Source organism: Cervus elaphus, chromosome 3 (assembly GCF_910594005.1).
Source record: "Cervus elaphus chromosome 3, mCerEla1.1, whole genome shotgun sequence".
NCBI lineage: Eukaryota > Metazoa > Chordata > Mammalia > Artiodactyla > Cervidae > Cervus > Cervus elaphus.
Genome location: NC_057817.1, coordinates 53435822 through 53456103, shown reverse-complemented (window position 1 = coordinate 53456103; position 20282 = coordinate 53435822). Strand labels below are relative to the sequence as shown.

General features: G+C 53.0%; 1 protein-coding gene across 4 annotated transcripts; it reads right to left on the bottom strand.

The window, feature by feature from the left end:
• Positions 1-412: 412 nt before the first annotated feature.
• Positions 413-20253, bottom strand: AVIL (advillin). Of its 4 annotated transcripts, XM_043888614.1 has the most exons (20): positions 19438-20253; positions 16886-16970; positions 15524-15598; positions 14607-14803; positions 13097-13205; positions 12895-13005; positions 12455-12657; positions 11870-11948; positions 11643-11741; positions 10824-10977; positions 10621-10721; positions 9878-10015; positions 9614-9772; positions 8487-8666; positions 6784-6929; positions 6535-6676; positions 4956-5144; positions 4297-4365; positions 3284-3400; positions 419-1431 (listed from the first exon to the last, which is right to left on the bottom strand). In XM_043888614.1, the coding sequence occupies exons 2-20, from the start codon at positions 16949-16951 to the stop codon at positions 1318-1320; spliced, it is 2448 nt and encodes an 815-aa protein (XP_043744549.1). In that variant the 5' UTR covers positions 16952-16970; positions 19438-20253; the 3' UTR covers positions 419-1317. The 4 variants fall into 4 exon arrangements, 3 of the variants coding, with proteins under 3 accessions (XP_043744540.1, XP_043744558.1, XP_043744549.1); XR_006338067.1 differs by having other exon boundaries at positions 413-1431; positions 4188-4365; positions 9614-10015; XM_043888605.1 differs by having other exon boundaries at positions 417-1431; positions 9614-10015.
• Between the last annotated feature and the right edge of the window lie 29 nt (positions 20254-20282).

Sequence of the window (20282 nt, the reverse complement as noted above, 5' to 3'; positions counted from 1 at the left end):
CTTCTCCCTTCCATGCATTTATTACAGCGTTCCGAAGCTGTCTGACTCTTCCCCTCCTACTCCTGTGACATAGACCTCTCTAGTTCAGTTTTGCTTTGAGATGCTGTGGACTGCACTTCTATCCTGGAACTTCCCCAGTTACATTACTTCTGCCACATGGAATCTTCTGCAGTTGTTGACTCAAACTTAGAGTTGTCTGGAAAATGTGGTTCATTTGTTGATGTCTGTAGCATGCTTTGAAGGCTCTCTGCGGTGGTATACACACTGGTTCTGGCCTCATTCCTGAAATTAATAACACATGGCCGTGTCTCTCTTCTGGATAGTAGAGTGTAGCTGGGTGGGGCCTGAGGTTTCCTGGACAGCTGTGTGGCAGATTCTGGGATTCTTGTGCCAGAAACAGGGATCCCGGCTCTCCAGAGAGCTCCCTCAGCAGTGCCTCTTTTTTAAAAGGATGTTGATAGTTTTGTTTGTTTATGGCTGTGCTGGGTCTCTGTTGCTCTGTGGGGCTTTGCTCCAGCTGCGGTGCCCGGGCTTCTCACTGCAGTGGCTTCTCTTGTTGCGGAGCATGGACTCTGGAGTTTGCAGGCTTCAGTAGTCGGGGCTTCTGCGCTCTAGAGCGCAGACTCAGTAGCTGGGGCTCATGGGCTTCGTTGCTCCGTGGCACGTGGAATCTTCCCAGAGCAGGGATCGAACTCATGTCTCCTGCATCAGCAGGTGGACTCTACCACTGAGCCACCGTGTAGGGAAGCCCAGAAGTGCATCCTGACGGCCCCGGTCCTGAGACGCCTCCCACAGAGCACAGTAGTCACCACAACGGGCAGACCCAGGAGTCTGAGAGAACGCCCATGTGTCCTTATTGGTACCTTTATTTGAAAATTTAAAAACTTCTGGCACATAGAGATTTGAGCATTTTTTATTTTGTATATATGTGAATAACTTTGATGATTTCTGGGTTAAATAGAAAATACCCACCTTAAAATGTAAAACAAACGGCCCTTGCCCCAGAATTAAGCACTTTAAACGATTTTTCTGTTCTCTTACTTTTGACTTCTCCAGATTTTCATGCAGTTTTAGCATTTTCTGCTAAGGCTGCAGCCAGAAGACCATAAACATTTCAAAGTGAGCAGCTAACATTTTAGGTATATGACAACTAAGAGATGCAGGGATGAGAAAAATGGACTACATGCTGTGATTGGCAGGCTCTGCTCTCTCCATTAAGTAGCTGGACATTAGGCAGAAATTAGGGAAATTCTTTGCTGATATATGGCACTGTCTGCTCTCTTCTGGGATCTTGCAATAGGCAGATGCCTTCTTGCCTCAGAAAAGCCCCTTTTCTTTCTTCATCTGGAGCTGTTTCCAGCCAGGCAGAGCAGCAAACTGCCCTCTGGTGATGCCAAACACGGAAACAAAGTCCCGTTCAGAGAGGTAATTCTAAGAGAGAAAACAAAGTTTCTATTAGAAGACCTGGCACCTGCCAGTGATAATGGGGCGGGGGCAGAGGGGCCAAGAGATAGTCCCAAGTAGTTTCTTGAAAGGGGAAGTAGAATGAGTTTTGCAGAAAGTCTGTGTTTGACTTAAATTATTCACTGGCGAGCTCTCCAGCCTGTGGAGTCCCAGCGTGGCCTGTGGGAGTGCTGACTGCGTTCACTGCACTTGCAGTCCCCCCTGGCACCAGGCTCTTGCCAGAAGGACAAGAAATGGGTTATTTATTATGTATGAGTGCTAAACATCGGGCTTTGGCTGAATGGAGGACTAAATTGAGTGACCGTTTTCCTTGCCTTACGCCCTCATCTGCCGTTTTTTATTAATTTTTTTCTTTTTTATCTGCCATTTTTTATCCAGATGTTTTCCAATGCAGGATCAGGTGGATCTTGTTGAGAGCATAACATTCTAACATTTATTTATTAATGATTAATGAATATTTTTAGTCCAAGTAAAATTACTAAGATATGGTTTCTGTTTTCAAGAAAGTTGTAACCCTGATGCTTAAGAATTGGTTACATAAGACACTGGAAAATTTAGAGACCCTTCAAGTGAAAGTTGCTCCGTTGTATCCAACTTTTTGCCACCCCATGGACTATACAGTCCATGGAATTCTCCAGGCAGAATACTGGAGTGGGCAGCCTATCCCTTCTCCGGTGGATCTTCCCTACCCAGGAACTGAACCCGGGGGCAGGCAGATTCTTTACCCACTGAGCTATCAGGGAAGCCCAGACACCCTTCAAGGGGAAAATTCATTCATTCAACATGACTGTTAATTAAATCAGCTGAAACTCAAGTTGTGCCTATGATCTGCCAGGGGCCTTCCCTTGTAGCTCAGTGGGTAAAGAATCTGCCTGCAGTGCAGGAGACCGGGTTCGATCCCTGGGCTGGGAAGATCCCCTGGAGGAGGGCATGGCAACCCACTCCAGTATCCTTGCCTGGAAAATCTCATGGACAGAGGAGCCTGGTGGGCTGCAGTCCACGGGGCTGCAAAGAGTTAGGCACGACTGAGCGACTAACACTTAGGATCCGCCAGTCACCGTTTAGGTGCTGAAAAGCTGAGAATGTGATGGTGAACAGTACAGACAAGGTCCCTGCTTTTGAAGGTATTGGGGAGTGGGGCAGAGAGACAGTGAGTGGCCAAGTACCAAGGGGCTGCAGGGATTGAGGGAGGCGGGGTCGGGTGGTCGGGGAAGGCCTTCCTGGGGAGGTGACCCTGCAGCTGTGACCTAAACAATGAGGAAGGCCTGGCTCTCTGATGATCTGGGAGAAAGATGTTTTTTTCAGGCAGGAGCAGTAGCCAGCAGAAAGGCTCATGTTCGAGGAACAGAAAAACAGCAACTGGCTAAAGGGCTGTAAGTGAAGACAGCAGTGGCCTGTAAGAAAGTCAGAGGCGGGCAGGGGCCAGGTGGTATAGGCCTTGGAGGCCGTCGCGAGGACTCTGGATTCCGGGTGCAGCGGGAAGCCATTCGAGGTGTGTTAAACAGAAGAGTATCATCTGCTGTAAAAGCCCATTGGTGGTTATATGGGGATCAGATTGTAGGGACAGAGGTGGAAGCTCTCTGCGGGCCTATGCCAGTGGTCCACGACGGCTTGACCACACGGGCAGCAGAGAGGTGGAGAGCAGTGGATGGCAGCCAGCCGACGGGCTGATGTGGGAGGTGAGGAGAAAGAATCAGGAAGGAGCCCTGGGTTTCCGGCTTGAGCTCCTGGGTAGGGCAGGTGTCTGCGGAGTGTTCACAGGGTTGGCCATGCTCCGAGATGGTGCTCACGCAGGGCTCCACCCATGTCAGTCACTCACCTCCTTTTTGGCAGGGTTCACGTCCTCTGGCAACTCCTGACTCTGATTTTTCAGCAGAACTTCTAGGGGGTAATACTTTGGCTCAGAATTCAGGGGAAGGGTTGTGTCCCTCATATCCTAGGGAAGATAAGAACGCAGACGTGAGAAAAGACCACTCAGGTCTGTGCCGTTGAAGTTCTGTGTTTATACATTTAAATTTTGTTTTTTGTTTTTTTTAACCACTTCACGCTTTATAATCATCTTTTAGAACAGTTGTCCCCAACACTGGCTGCATGTCAGAGTCATCTGGAAATCTAAAATATTCCAGTTTGGGGGTTCTTGGGAAGCTGATTCAGTGAGTCTAAGGTAAATCCTATATAGTCAATTGGTGTAAATGTTTTGCATAAATCTCATTTAAATACTGTGATCACATCCCTTCTCTTGCTCCTTTTACTTGGGCTCTACATTTCTGGCCTTCAGATGATTTCAAATTGAAGTCATACTTCTCTTAAATACATTTTAAAGATGCTACATCGCAATGAGCTTTGAAATCTTGAGTTCGTAGAGCACAAACAACAAAACGCCAGATGGTTTGGACAGTGGTGCTGGGCCCTGTCCTGATGTTAGAGGGCTGTTGGATTCTCGGCCAGGAGCTCCACTTTTGGGGGGCTGTTAAAACAGGGGTGATGGCCTGAGTTTCTGTGGATGCCACTGTCAGAAACTAACTGTCACCTGGGTTAGAAGCTTATTATTTCTGAAAAATACTACTAGCAAATTTAATCTCTCCTGAGTGACAGGGTTGAATAATTCGATTTGGTTAACAGCAAGCCTGTTCTAAATTCTAGAAGGCAGTAAAATAAGGAACTCGGCTCTGAAGCCTGCTTTTTCTACTGATTAAAACAATCTTCACATCAAGTTAGACCACCGGAGTGACACTGAGAAGGACGTGATGGGGTTTCAGCCACGCTGTGTCTATAGCATCTGCTGTTTCTCTGGCTCTGGTTGCCTGTGAACGGCTCCTCCGGGAAACTCACAGCAGTGACTCTTGTGACAGCAGCAGCGTCTCCCAGCTCCTCTTTTACCTGCTCATATGATTTCCCTGCCTGGGAAGAGGACATAGAAAACACAGGATGAGATGCTGCTTATAGTGGAGGGACGTCTCAAGTCTGGTCTATAACCCTTGAGAGAAGCAAAAAAGCCAGGGGACAGAAGACATTTCAGAGATAAGTAGAAAGGGAAATCCCCCCTTCCAGGTCTGTGCAGGGTTGGCAGGTACTTAAACATGATCTGCAGCCTTTGCTGGTGGCGCCTCAATGTTCCATACTAAGAGCAGTTGACTAGGAGTCAGAAAACCTGGCTTCTTCCTACTGGTTGTGACTGTAGACAGGTAACTTCTCTGAGCTTTCCCATTTGTAACACAGGCAACAACGTTCCCCTGGCTATCAGGATGTGATGGGTGTGGACAGACTTCGCAAACGCGACCACTTCTCACATGCCTGTTCCTGAGGCAAGCTGTGAGTCTGCTGACTGGACCTACTGCTCTGCAGGGTGCGAAAGAGAAGGAAGGTGAACACGGGAGAGGGGAGGAGGGGGTGGGGAGCACAGCCCCGGGTCGAGTAGCCCGCTATCCTTCTGAGCTGTCACTGCCGAGCACCCTGGCAGTAAGAACGTCTCCCTGGTTCTCTGTTCTTACGCTCCACATGTGAGGGTCCCAGGCCAGGAACCAGCCTGTGAAGATGGGAGGCTCGAACCCCTGCTTAACGATCAGGATCGGTGTGCTGGTGTCCCGGCCGCCGGGGTGAGTGTGCAGGTACTCCTGGGCGGCAGTCAGAGCACCCCGCTTCTCCGCGGCGTTGGCCTCGGCCCCGACCCACAGGAACACCTGTTGTCGTAGAGACCCTTTGTTACTGCGCTCATGCCAAAGGCTACGTACTTGGTCATACGCGCTGCCCCGTCCTTCCCCGTCAGCAGTTCTCAGCCTCAGCAGAGTAAAGTTTTTCTCAGATTTGTTTTGATTTGTGTATTTCCCACATCTGCATCTCCAGTCCTGAACTCTCTGAACTTCAGCTTCCTGAATCCCGCTTCTTGCAAAACATCTCCTGTTGGCTGTCTCCAAGCACCTCAAATATAGCACCCCCCACACGCAGCTCTTTTCTAAGCTTGATTCTGTGTCTCTATTCTTGGGGAATGGTGTCCATTCAGTCACCCAAGGCAGTGACCTGGGAATCATCCTGAATGCCTTCTGTATCACCAGGACTTAGGCTAGTTTACCCCCCATGCTTCTGTCAAATCTGTCTCCATCCACGGCTTCTGTGTGGGCCAGCAGCAGCTCTTTTTGGACTAGGACCATGGGATGCTGACAGGCCTCCCCATGTACAGTCTCCTTTTTTTCTCACACCACCTCCCTCCTCTCCTACACTCACCAGACTGAGCGATCTAGAGCAGTCTGACCGTGTCACTCACCTGCGTAAATTTCAGTAGCTTTCTAGGGTCAGTTTCAAACTTCTTGACTCGGTTGGTAAGGTCTATACCCACTTCTCCAGCGTCCCCTCGCGGGCACCCTTTAGCTCTATCCTATGCTCTGATAATACTCTTTGTAGTTCCATATACTAGACCATTTCCTGCCTTGCTTTTCCTTTGCCTGGAATGGCCTCTTTACCTGATTAATACCTGTTTCTCCTTGGAGTCTGGGAGCCGTCTCCTCCAGAGAGTCTTCTCTGAGCCCCTGAACTGTGTTGAGTACCCCTAATTTGTGCTCCTGTGGCCTCCATCACAGTGTGGCCCATGCTATGGCCCGTCTCCTCCACCCTCCGCCAGCCTGCAGATCTGGGGGTGGGGTGGGGCCCTTCACCTTGGTGAGACCACACCCAGCACAGGGATTGGAAAGGAGGAGGTGTTTGCCGAGCCAGGGGTGGCCTTGAAGATGCCCCCTCGTATCCCTCTATTCCCCCAGAGGCCCATATCTCCAGGCGTGGAGCCTGCTGCTCTGGGTCCGGAGAGAATGGGGTGTGTGATAGGATGGCGTGATTTTCCCAGAGCATGGTGGGAAAATTCCCAGGATGGTGAGTTTTAAACATCAGTCTATTCTCTCCAACCCTGGCAAAAAAGCCGGCTCTCCCTTTGGTCACCACTGACAATCGTTTGATTGACTTGGGGATGGTCCAGGGCTACCCTGGACTAACTGGGGTTTGGGAGAGAGATGCTATAGAAAAACATAGCCTAAAGCTTGAGGACGTCTGTCATTCGTTCCAAGCTCTCCGGCTGTGTCTTACCTGGTCCCAGGTATCCAGGAGCATCACGTCACCGGGGCTCAGGTCGTCCTGGGTGAAGTCTGTGATCTCAGTGACAGTGAACCGGCCGGTCTTATTGGAGCATTCAAAGAGGCGAGACTGGACCTCTAGGATCTCCTGCAGTCTGCAATACAGTCCGTGCAGGGGCGCTGAGCTGCTTGGAAATCACCTGCAGTTCACGAGTCTGGGCGGCAGGGGGAGCCAGACAGAGGGGATGCTGTGGTCTTGTACCTTTTGTCACTGGCGTAGGGAGTTTTCCCTCCCAGCAGGTCCCAGAACTCAGCCGGCTCCTGGCCCTCGGCCACTGTATTCTCCACGCCCTCACAGAGAAGTCCGGCCAGCTCCTTGGCCATGGCCCGCTCATCCCCACTAGACCCCTGGGAACGGGGTGGGGAGAACACAGATGTTAGTCACACACAGGCGCGCTGATGTGGGAATAAAGTGCCTTAGACTAGTAACTCAGTGTAGCCAGGACTAGTTACCAAGCCAGAAGACCTGAGGACAGGGAGCTAGATGGGTTTGCTCCGGTGCTGGGAAGGGCGGAGGCGGGGGGTGGGTGGAAAGGAGGAAAGCTGTGTGGTAGCAAAGGACAGGACTAGACTCTGAAATGCTCGGTGGGCAGTGAGAGGTCACCTTTGTTTCACCTTCAGTTGGGATTTTAGCACCTAGTTTTGATTTTTTTTTAAGAAAAAAATTAAACTTATTTTTAAAATTACATACAAGAAAATTCACCCTCTCTGCCATAGAGTTCTATGACTCTTGACAAATGCATAGAATCGTGCTACCATCTCCACAACAGAGAAGCTGCCTCACCACTGCGAAAGCGTCCCTCAGACTACCCACCCCTTTGTAGTCAAACCCCCGCTGAATCCTTAGCCTCTGGCAACCACTGATCTGTCCATCATTACAGTTCTGCCTTTTCCAGAACCTGGTCAATGGAATCCTACACTGTGTGGCCTTTGAGTCTAGCTTCTGTCACTTAGCATAATGCATCTGAGATGCTTCCGTGCAGTTGTGGGTGTTCTATAGCTGAGTAGCATTCCGTTCCAGTTGTGTGGAAACACTGCTTGTTTATCCATCCTCCGGTTGATTTGCTTCCAGCTTTTGGCAATTACAAATAAAGGTGCTATTAAACATTTGTGTATAGGTCTTTGTGTGAAGGTAGTTTTTTATTTCACATGGGTACATATGTACCCAGGAATGGGGTTGCTGGGTATATGTTTTATAAGAAACTGTCAAATTGTTTTCAAAGGCCATATCTGCACTCTCACCTGCAGTGTGAGAATTCCCATTGCTTTTTGTCCTCACCAGGACTAGATATCATCGGTTTTTTAGTCATTAGTCAGAGGTGTGTGGTGGTATCTCATTGGGGTTTGCATTTCCCTAATGGAGAAGGCAATGGCACCTCACTCCAGTACTCTTGCCTGGAAAATCCCATGGACAGAGGAGCCTGGTGGGCTGCAGTCCATGGGGTCACAAAGAGCCGGACACGGCTGAGCAACTTCACTTTCACTTTCAATGACTATTAATATTGAGCATCTTTTCCTATTCATTTCTCTTTTGTAAAACAGCTCTAGTGCTTTTCAATGCAGATGAAACCTGAATTGACAAAAATCATATTCTTAGTGTTCTTTTGTTCAGTGTTAATGCCTGTCCTATTACAGTCCACCAAACCGGTGTGGAAAGACTGACTTTTCCATCCTGCCTCCAGCTGTTTATGGAGGGTCTCCTGGGCGTGAGCAGTGCCATTATTGAGTGTGTTAGTGGAGGCCTCATTGTGAGGAACACTGCTGGTCCCTCTGAAGAATCTTTAGGAAAAGGCTCCTCTTTCTGAGGACGGCTCCAGCCCACTCTAAGGTCACCCTTGCTGACCGGAGGGTGGGCGCAGGCTGGGAGCCCGGGGCGGGGTGTGGCCGCTGGGCCGGCCGTCCTACCTTGCCGAACCACAGGTAGTGCTCTGCCTGGGTCCGCAGCAGAAAGACATCATTGGAGTTTAGGGAGGAGGTGAAGGCTGGGACCTCCACTGCCTTGGTGTTAGATTTGTCATGTCCTTGAATCTGGAAGAGTCTTACTGGAGGATCTGGCTCAGTATTTCCCTTCCTCGAAGTCCCACCCTAGAGAGAAAGAGAAAAGCAGAGGCCGGATCTAAGGTACACCGTGTGTGCCAAGCACGGGGCCAGCGCTGTGGAGAGCAGGGCTGGATCTGACGCCGCCTTTGCCCTCAAGCAGTGTCTCGGCTCACTGGGAGAGGGCGAGGTGAGCTGGAGTTACGGGACCAACAGTGTTAGCGTTCAGGGGCCTTCCCTGGGGGTCCAGCGGCTAAGACTCTGCTCCCAGTACAGGGGGCCCAGCTCCAATCCCTGGTCAGAGAACTAGATCCCACATGCCATAGCTAAGACCCTCCACAGCCAAATCAATAAATATTTTTAAGAAATAGTGTTAGCTTTCATTCTGAGACCTGGGTTATATGCCAGGCTCTTTTCTGGTGCCTTAGCTATATCATTTTATTGATCCTCATAATAACTCTTGTGAAGTAGGTATTATTATCCCATAGTGCAGGTGGGGAAACTGAGGCTCAGAAAACTGGCTATAATCAATGACAAGACGAGGACTTGACCTCAGACTTGTGTATATCAAGCATGTGATGCAATACAGTCCTGGTGGTGCTTCAGCCAAGGCTTTCTGGAAGACATGGGACTTGAATCTGAAGAGGCACAATGGCTGGGGGAGGCAGACAGGGAATGAGGGAGCACACGTGAGGTCTGAAGAGGAGGCCCCCTGACTGGAGTGGAGCGTGGAGGTTAGGGAGCTGGGGTGACGCACCCGCACGGTCATAGGGGTCAGATTGTACAAGACCTTGAACATGAACTAGGCAGGGCTGTGGACTTGAAGCCCTAGGCAGTCGGGATGCACTTCAGGGTCTTAGAGAGATTCACCCCCTTCTCGTCTGTGTCCACCCCGAGCCCCGCTCTCCACCCCTCCTCTCCTCCACCGTAGCTCCCTGCTGACCTGCTGGTTGTGAGCATTCTGCTTCTGGTGTACTTTTACCTACGGGTCTCACCTCAAAGATGACCAGCTTTCCTTTGAAGATGGCCATGAAGTGGCGCGGCTCCTTCCCCATGGTGACCCGAACCTGCACGGGGGCCCCTTCAAACTGCTGGTCCACCTCTGCCGCCTGATATGCCGAGGCTGCCAGCTCATCCTGTGAGGCGTGGCGGCCCTGCAGGGGTGAGACGGGCGCTGTGGGTCCCTGCCACCCCCGGTCCCAGCTCCGTGGCCAGAGGAAGCACCAGGATCCAAAGTTAAGAGCCTGCTCCAGGCCTACCTGCCAGATATACAAGATGTAATGAGGCTTCCCATGCATCTCGTACGTGTAGAGAACCAGGTAGCAGTCTCCCCCGTAAAAGAAGCCGTACCACCGGTGCTCCACGGGGACCAGCTCCAGGTTTTCTATCCTCCAGACCTGGGCGTGGAAGGAGACACAGTTCCCCAGAGGTGGGGGGAGTCCTCTTTGAACAAACAGCCACCCGGAGGGAACTGGGCCGTGCTGAGCAGAGAATCCAGGGGGATGGGGCACAAAGGTCCATTCAGTACCCCTCATCCTCCGGTGCTTCTTCCCAGTGCTGAGGGCTTATCCCATTTGCATGATTTGAATCCGGAGAACTAGGTCATCCCTGGTCAGACGCACCCCCATCACAGCTCAGAGGTGATTTGAATGTGTCTGCCAGGTGAGCTGTTGACAGCACACTGGGGTGTCTACCTTTCCCTTCCCTGAAGAATCGTGGGATGGGGAACACGTGTAAATCCATGGCTGATTCATATCAATGTATGGCAAAAACCACTCCAATATTGTAAAGTAATTAGCCTCTAACTAATATTAAAAAAAAAAAAAAAAGAATTATGGGAGAATGCTGCAGACGCAGATGCCTCTTAGGGAAGAGTCCTGGGGCCCCGGAGGTGACGAGGGAAGCAGAGGAGACTCAGGATCCCGTGCGCTCCTCGGCAGGAAAGCAGCCAGGAGAGCCGGGGCCCCGCCTGCCCTGGCACACGGGTCGCTGGGCTCATTACCTCGACTTTGCCATTGCCGTCGTCTACCATTCTTTCCCGGGCTGCCACCTCTGGTTTGGTATGCAGCAGAGTTACATCAAACTTATCCTGGAAAACCTTCGCTGCAGAGAGGGGGTCGGGAGAAGCCAGGTGAGTGAAAAGCATCCGTGCCCATCTTTCTAGAGACTTCCCACAATGAGAACACCCTCTGGGGGCCGTCTTACCGACTTTACCCACGCTGAACGTCTTCCCCAGACCCACGGTCTGTTCCTTCACTGTCCACTTCTGGAACAGCTGCTTGAACATGGCCGACTCTGCCCCGTCATTGACGGTCTCCACGTTGGTGCTGCTGGGGTAGCCCTTCATCCTGATGAAGTCCTGTGGGTACCCCCCACCCCCAAAGGGCACGTCAGTCAGGGAATGCACTGGGTTCTTGGCTTGACTGGTAATTCACCCCTTTGAAGGCAGTGGGTAGGATTGTTCCCTTCCGGGAGTCAGAGTCAAATTCCAACTCATTTCTGTCTAGGGACCGAGCTAGCTGCCTCAAGGAAAGGACTGAAAGGAACATTTTGGCATTCCTTCATTGGTCATGATTATTACTGATTTTTTTTTAAATCCTCTATAGTATGTTCCTTCAGCACCTCTGTACTCTACTGACTTTGCATCACCTTCATTTGCTTTTTTTTCGCTTGGTAGATGCATCCTGCTTGGTGCGGCTGCAGGAGGACGCACGGAAACGTCACACGTTCCTTGAGGACAGGGCTGTTGACATGTGATATCGCCTTCAATAGCAACAGCCACCCTTTATTGGGGAGGTGTGTATGCCCGTGTGTTTGAGTGCTTTACAAATGTTATTTAACCAGCACAACAAGCCCAGGAGGTAGCACTAGACCTGGATTTGAATCCCAGTTTGTCTGTGTGACTTTGAAGTCACGGCTCTAACTGCGATGTCCGGCGCACCAGTGCCCAACACGGCCCTCCGAGCACCTCTGGCCTGTCGTGGACAGGCTTGTTGGACAATGCTGCCTGCCCACAGCTCCTACCAGGGCTCTAGACATGGCCATCTGTTTCTCAGCCTTTGTGGCTCCTCTTCCTTTCCACACGTAGATCTTGGTTCCACTTTGGTCCAGGATGTAGCAGTCCTGAAGCAGACGGCCAGGGACAAAAGTGGTTACCGCTGCCCGAGACCATAAGGAAGGCCTCTCTGTGGGGCCTGCCTCTGAAGCCAGGTCCGGCTGCCCCAAGCCAAGCGCACCCAAGTGCTACTCACATCAGGGTTCAGTAAGTCCTGGACCAGAGGCCTCGTCGCTACCTCCGTGACCGCCAGCTGCCCAGATGAGTCTGAGACACTGGAGAAGGGGAGAGGTTAGCCTGTAGCGTCCCTTCTACAAAGCATCATGTGGTCAGTCTGCTATTTCCTGGCTTGGTCTTAGGATGGAGTTTCTGGCTAGAGTTTGACTTCTTGCAACAGGCATAGCTTGAGCGCAGACTGGAATGTGATGCATGCTGTAGTCTGGGGGAGACTTCTGTGTATCTCTTTCCTGAGTATTATCCACATCTCTTTCCTGAATATTATCTCTACCCTGCCCCTGACATTATCCTGGCCACACCCCTGGGATGCATAGACCTGAGTCAAGGAACATTCTCCCCCAGAGACCAGGAAACATCGCTAACAAGAGCAGACGGTAGCTGCTCAGGGAACCACGAGCTCCTCGTAGAAGCTGCATTTGAAGAAAGATTGAAAGAGACCCAGGTGCCTGCACCCCAAATGGAGCCAAGCAGGAGTGCTTGTTTCTCTGGGGGCCGCCTTCCCCCGACTCCAGCTTCCAAGCAGCAGCCAGCCTTAGCTACTCACTGATACAGCGTGATGTTTGATTTCTGCTTCTGATCTATGACCTCATCTGGGACTGCAGGTTGGATGATGGAGCGCCGGCCGAGGGTGTCCTGAAGGACCTTCATCAGCTCCGGGCTGGCCGCCTCCTTGTCTCCCTCGATCACTCCTATCTCAGCACGACCCCCTCGCTCCCTGTCCCGAATATCCTTTGCCAGAAGCATCGCCTGTAAGGAAGGCCGGGGGTGCCCTTAGCTCCAAGAGAAGCAGCCTGGACCCCACACACAGGGGTTACCCCGATGCTGAGGAACCCCAGGCTGAGTCGCAGCCTCAGTCACGTGGCCTGTCTCTGAAACAGACGCTGCTCAAAGGCAGGCGTCTGGCTGGAAGGGCAGCAAAGAGCCAGCCAGGGAAGAAGGAGAGGGTAGCTGGGGGAACGCAGGGGCTGAGCGCAGGGGCCACACCTTCAGGCGCTCCCCGCTGCTGCTCTCCGGGCCGTTCCACTGGACGATGACCTTCCCAAGATCCAGCAGGAAGACGTCTCCTCGGTTAAAACTGTCCCAGCTCATTTCCACCTGCGGGGAAGAGGTAGACATCGGGCAGGAGGAATTCCTGGGTGCCAGGCAGAGAGGCCTCAGGCCCGGGACAGATGGGGGCAGGACCGACCTCGGCGGCCCGGATGCTTCTCTTCCCCTTCACGTGCAGCAGCCGCTTCACGTTGTAGGTGTTGGTCTCCACGTGCCTCATCCCAGAGGCCACACCGCCCTTCTTGTAGCTGAGGGAACAGCCGGTGAGTTATTTACCGAGAACCTGCTGTGTGCCAGGCATTGGGGGGAGAGTGGTGGGTCACACAGAGGCAGCCTCTGCCCACATGGGTGATGACGGCACACACTGATGCCGGTCACCCCTGCCACAGAGGTGCCCTCGTGGAGGGCAGAACGTCAGGGGCTGTCTCCTCTGGAGGACTGACGTTTGAGTTGAGATATTAAGAGTAGGAGCCAACCACCAGAGGACTAGGTCTCCAGGCAGAGGAGTGATAAGAGTCCCCACGGCATGAAGAGCTCATTTTGTTTTGTTCTAGAGGCTGACCATCATGTGTGTTGGGGGAGGGGCACAAGTCATCTCCCCGTGGCCTGAAGACCAACTCACTCCAGGAAACCACTCTCCTGCCTCCGGTTCTCACCCCAGCCCAGCCTCCTCCAGGCATCCCATGTGTGAAGGGCACCCAGAAAGCCCCCAGGAGCAGAGGGCCTCTGTTGCTGGGTTCCCTGGTGATTCAGCGGGCTGCTCTGCCCCCAGTGGGTCCTCAGTGAGGGCTGCTCACCTGCAAGAAGCTGGCCTTCGACCAGCCTCGGAACTCTCGAGCTCCTTGGAATTCTTTTATTTTCAATCTCAAGTGCAAAGTTTGGAGGTGACCAAACTCCTCAGTTCATGGAAGGCTGTCATCACTGGGCTCTACAAGACCCTCCTGTTGTAGTGTCTATGTGCTCCCTTTTATCTGCATCCCCTCCCCTCCCTGCCTTTTCCTCCCCACCATAGGCATCCGTTCTAACAGTATAACATCTATCTTTCTATCTTCATTCTGGTAAAACGTGGCCTGCTCTTTTGTGCGTATGTCATTTTTGACGGACAGGAATTGGCATTCTGTTCTACATTGCAAGCCTGTTTCCTCCTGTGTTCCTCAAGCCCAGTGCTTCCACAGGCCAGATGAGCCTCTGATGTGATGGCATGGTGCTCCGTGGTGTCCCGGAGCGTTTCCTCCCCGTTCCGTCTCCCTGGGGGAGGCACGCCCCACTGCCTGCAGCTTCTCACCACCACTGATACCACTACGGACATCCTGGCTCCCGTGCCCCTGGGGACCTGGGAACGTGAGAATTCCTTCGGGTCACCCCCCAGGGGGTGGGGCCTGCCCCAGAGGCAGGAGCAGACTGCCCTCCGGGGCGCTGGGCCAGTCCTCGCTCCCACCAGCAGGGGGCACCAGGGCGCCCACCTCCCCGCAGCCTTGCCCACACTCAGCACCGCCCGGCTCTCTAACTTAGGCTGCTGCGACAGGTGCAAAGGACAGCTTTGTTTCGATTCGCATTTCTCTGATTACTTTCTTCGCATACTCTCCAGCCTTTGGGGTTCCTCTTTGGTGGACCACGTCCACGCCCCTGCTGGGTGCCCCGCTACTCACATGATGCCCTGCTTGAAGTAGCCGCGGAAGGTGTCCGACTCGTGGTACTGGACCTCCCGGTGCTGGACGGGGCTGCCCCCCAGGTAGTCGTCCAGCTGCGTGGCGTAGATGGCCGCACAGCTCTGCTCGTCCTGGGAGGAGTCCTTCCCGATCCAGAAGTGGATGTCCTGGGAGAGGAGGCTGCCCACTCTCCGCGTCTGGGGTGGAGTCAAAGAGACCGGCTCGCCCCTCTGGTCTGGGAAGGTAGCTGCCTGGGGTGACTCGGGTCCCATTCTTGGCAGGCTCGGGCCCCTGTCCTGCTCCGCGGTCTCCTCCCCCTGCAGTGGCCCCTGGGCAGACCTGTTCCGCGGCTCAAGCCCTAGCAGCCCGAGTCCTTCCCTACGTGTGGGGACAGCTGACGGCGTATGGTCCTCCACATGAGCAGCGGTCGGGGGATCTTGCCGGCTGGACTGCAGGCAAGAGCTCTCCTGTTGCTCGCGTGCACCCGGGCACTCTCTCAGCGTACAAAGCTGCTGTCTGCCGGCTGGCTCCGGCAGCACCGTCCGCGTGGGAGACTGCTCCCTCAGCTAGGTGAGCACTTGGAGGCCAGAGACGGCCCTCTGTCCACCTGGCCTTCCTCCAGAGCACTGTAATCTCGGGGGCTGGGCCCAGGAGGCCGAAGCCTGGCTACGGGCCACATGCTGAGGTCCGGACTGAGGGCCACACCCCCACCCTCTGATGCAAAATTTAAAACCGTGGCCTGAGCACAGCCTTTGATAGTCAAACTGGAAGCCTGTTCCATGCAACAGCTAGGAAGAATCAAGACGGATACCAGAGGCCTGATTAACCCCGTGGGCAGATCTCCCAGGGGAGCCCCAGAGCTGGCTCTCTGGGGAGGAGCTTGTGAGAATCAGGGGACAGGGTGGGACGATGCTCACCGAGAGGATGACATAGCAGTCTCCTTCATAGAAGTTGCCATGGGCACACAAAGGCACCAGCGCCAGCTCCATTTTCTGGAAGGACAAGGGGTGTGGATGGGCTACATTCCTTCCCCCTCGTCCTCCGAGCCTCCTCCCTCCACGCTATTATTTGGCACAGGTCACAGGGCTGGGGAGCGGGTGGAAAGGTAGGGAGACGGCCCCACGGGGCATGGCGGCCAGGCCCAGGACGAGCGCTCACAGCCCTCCGGCTTCTACCAAGCTCCGCCTGCACGGCCCTGGGTCTGTCCTCCGCCCGCTGCCTGCCGGTCCCATCTCGCTGCTGGGGAGCCTGGGGAGCCCCTTCAGTCCTCAGCTGGGCATAAGCCCTCAAGGAAGAGCCTCAAATCTCTTGAGCCGAAGCACTGGGGTCTCTGGCACCGACTCCGTCCACCCAGCGCGGGCCCAGGTCTGAGAACGGGGTGGAGTGCCCGGATTCTGTGAGGCTCTGGGGGCTGAGGGCTGGCTGTGTGCAGGTTCCATGCTGAGGGCTCCTGTCTGGATTGGAGCTCTGACGCATCTGTCATAGCATGTCTGACTCGTCCCAGGAGAGCCATTCATGTGACCTCAGATGGAGACTTTCATCACTGTCTCCAAGGAGGTAAACCTGTGGTCCTGTGTGAGTGTATTCTATGTAAAATATGAGTGTCAAATGTGAAAATGTCAAATATCCCACAATTTGTGTGACTTTTTGTTCCTATTAGTTGTTAAATGCACGGGGAGCCTTAAAACAGTGGGAGTGACCTGGCTCTGAGCAGCTTGCTCGGCAGCTGTGACCCCTCCTGTGGACGGTCGTGAGGTGGGCATCTCCTCTGGGTTTGACGCAGTGATCCCTCACTGGGCTCAGAGCAGAGGAGGAGGTGAGGCTTTCGGGGCCAGGGCGGTTCCCAGCTACAGACCTGTGGCTCTCCAGGTCAGCCAGAGGGGCTCAAGCCGGGGGAGAAGGGATGAGCAGGGCCCCGATCTGTGCTGTACCCACACCTCCTCCTACTTTGCAGGAGCCAGAGTGCCCCGTGGAAGACAGGTTCCATTGTCCTGACTAGAGCAGCCAGCAGTCTTGGGGCTCTCTGGGTGGCCCGGGCCCCACCCATCTCTCCAGGGCATTTACTGGAAGTGCAGATGGCTGGATGAAGGGCCAGCTTGTTTTTGCTTGGAGCCCTGCTCCCCAAAGTGAAGAGCATTTCTTCCACCTCACCCGCCGGCCCTGTGCCCCGGGGAGGGGTCAAGGATAGCGCTGCCTCTCACTGCTGCGGAGCCACCAGCAGGAGACTGAGTGTGGGGGCCTGCAGCAGCCCAGGAGGCGCCCTGTCCGGCCCAGCTCACCTCTATTCTCCAGGTGATGACCCCAGGGTCGTTGCCCACAGCCCGGAAGGCGCTGCTCAGAGACATGGCGCTTGGCTTCCCGGGACTGAAACATCACAGAGCGGGCAGGGAGATGACGCCTCTCAGAGCAGGCATCCCGCCCGCTCTCCTCCTAAGTCACTTCCCAATCTCTCGTCAGCCATCCGGCCACATCCTCACGGCGCATCCCTGCACCGTCGTCTCATGACTTGCGAAATGACTTGTCCAAGTTGAGGTCGTAAGCCTGGTCAACCCGGCGGGGAGGTGGGGGGCGCCCACCGGAAGGTCTGTGTCCCCCTCGCCACTTCCCTTGTTAAGAGCTCTGGTAACAGGCATGATTATTTACCCAAGGGGTGACAAATGTGTTAAAGCCTTCTGCTGACTGACTTTATTTCTCTCATTTAATTCTCATAAGTTGAATATATTTCCTTCGTCTTACATTGTGGGAAAATTGAGGTTCAGAGAGGTTAAATGATTTGCTTAGTATCACTAGAAAGAAATCCGTACCTGGTCTTAAAATCTCTAATTACTACGGGTACTGCAACCCTTCCTAACTCACCTAAATCCAGTGGCACATGGGTCTGAAAAGCTTACATCAGAGTATTTCCAAACTGAGTTTCCTTCTCTCATTTTTATTCCAGCTCTCCCAGACTCTGCTTGGCAGGTCCTCATCACAGTCCACTCTTTTGGCCTTCACTTACCAGACTTTTTAAAGTAAACCATCCTTAAACTATCCCATCCTGTTTTGTCATATGACTAATATATTCCCTGTGCCTCACAGAAGAAAAGGGAAAGTAAAATGGCAGAGCTGGGACATAGGATTCAGGGTGTGGACTTCCTTGGCAGTCCACCACTTGACTCCGGGTTTCCAGTGCAGGGGGTGGTGGGTTAGATCTCTGGTTGGAGTACCGTGAGTTCAGGGAGCCGGAGGGACAGGTGGGCATGGCCTGTGGACAGGTCCTCCCCCACCGCCACAGACCCAGCCAGCGGGGCAGCGGCCTCCCAGAGGCAGGGTGGGGAGAGGGAGAGGTAAAGACAAGCGTGCATCGCGTACCATCTCTATTCGAGGCCTGTCTAGGGTTATCAAGCACCTACACATGTCCGTGGCCACACAGCCTTTACATATTGAAAATTCCTGTCTGGTTCTTGCTCTCAAGGGGCTTGCAATCTGGTGATACACATAACTGATGAATGCTCTCACAAGGCAAAGGTAAAAGATGGGCTTGACTGATTTATTAATGCATATGAAAAAGAAAAATCAAAACCCAAACATCCTGAAAGGTTCTCTCTGGGATTTTGCTGTGAAAGTGTTAGTCACTCAGCCATGTCTGACTCTTTGTGACTCCATGGACTGTAGCCCACCAGGCTCCTCATCCATGGAATTCTCCAGACAAGAATACTGGAGTGGGTAGCTATTCCCATCTCCAGGGCCTAGGGCATCTCCCCGATTGATCCCAGGTCTTCTGCATTGCAGGCAGTTTGCCATCTGAGCCACCAGGAAAGCCTGGGGTTTGGCTATTTGGAAGCATATTGTGCTTGTTAGGAGGGGCATGTCTGGCCATTCTTTTCTTGAGCCTTGGTAGATGAACCTAGGTTTGGGTACGTGCCATTATCTAGTGTGGACATTTTTGGCAGAACAAAAAAAGACAAACAAGAGCCTCCCTTTGTCTCCTGCTGTAGCAGGCCTAACGCAGAGCAGTGATGCGGAGCAGTCAGCGTTTGAGGCTTTAATTTGATAACTGGCACCGCCCCACCCAGTGCTGCTCGGAACTGCCGGGGAATATTTGCTCAGGTTTTCTGCAGATCCTAGATTTCAGAAACTAAAGGCAAATGCAATGACCCAACTAGGGGAAGGGGATAAAGACCAATTCGTTCCTGGGAGAGAGCTAAGTGTAAACCTGCTCAAAGTCAAACCAGCTGGCGCTAATTAGGACTGTGAGTCCAGAGGCCAAAAGCAGTCCCAATTCCCAACAGGGACTTAGCAATCAAGACACTCACTGGGCCAGGAGCCCTGAAATGCAGGACAGGACATGCTCACAGAAGGAACTTTGCCGTACGGGAACACCCAGAAAGTGTGATTCCGTCCGTGACACCGAAGTCTCCCAAAGCGTCTCTCCGTCCCTCCTGGAATCCTAATTTATTAGCTTAGTACCCTTTGACACTTCTACTGGGTGGGGTGCAGTTTTGAAATCTCAGGTTAAAATCTCAGGCCCTTAATTCCCATCAACACTCCTATGAATGGACCCCAAGTAGAGGAAGCTGGTTTTCATTTATGCTTTGCTCTACACCATCTGTTTGAGCTGGGGCATTCTCCCTGTTTCCCAGCTTTTGAAAATGTGTCTTAATGTTTAGGGATCTCTTAAAAAATTACCTCAACTTCTCAACAGGAAGTTTGCAAAAAACTGACAAGCTCCTGGTTCAGTCCTCTAAAAGCCTCATCCAAGGCCAAGGAAAATTTCAATCTCTTCTTTGTTTCTTCCTAGTCCAGTAAAATTGCTCTACTGACATGCACCCATAAACCAAAGAGAACTTACCTTGCCTTCTCTCACCAGTCTTCCCAGTTTTCTGGCAGCGGGTAAGCAGTGTTGAGGAACCACCCAGTGTGGGAGGCTCCAGGCCCTGCTGCCTTCTCTTAGTAATGGCTGTGCAGACACTGGGTTATATTTGCTTGGGTTTGCATCTTAACCGCATTTTCCTAGTCCTGGCCAATCACAGCCAACCTAGCCCTGGGCTTGACTTATTCAAACCAGAGGGAAAGCTTTATCTGTTCCTATTCAAAACAGCAAAAACAGGAGCAGACTTTTAAAGGCTTCTTTTTAACTCCAGTTCCACGCCCTGATCTAATTGATTTTTTAAAAAGTGCAGTCCATCAATAATGCAGGAAAGACGGAGGGAGGATATGATGCTTGCCACCCTGTAGACATGAATGCATTACACTGATGGCAGGAGGCAGGGCTGGGCCGCCCACCGAGCCCCCGGGACGTCCAGGCTGGCCAGCGCCTCCCCCAGAAGCTTCTGGGCATTTCTCGGAGGTGAAGTCTGGGTGAAGGGCCTCCGGTGTGTTATCAGGTCATTCTGTTTTGTCCCTTGGGGGGTCACATGGCAGTCCCATCAAAACCGGAGAGCCTACTATGTGCCAGGAAGCACTGTCCAGTTCCAGGGCTCCTACTCTGGGAAAACCAGTCAGGGGCGCGGAAGGAAGGCGCTAAGTCCCCGAGTCCCCCCGGGGCTTCTGGTTCCTCCCAGATGTCAACAGGCCACCAAGCATATGCTTATTGAGCACCTGGAGGGAATGGGGCTGGCTCCACCCAGGGGCCAGGGAAGAGCTGATGGAGCCCGACTTCCGCGACCTTGGGCAGAATCTGCGTGCTGAGTCCAC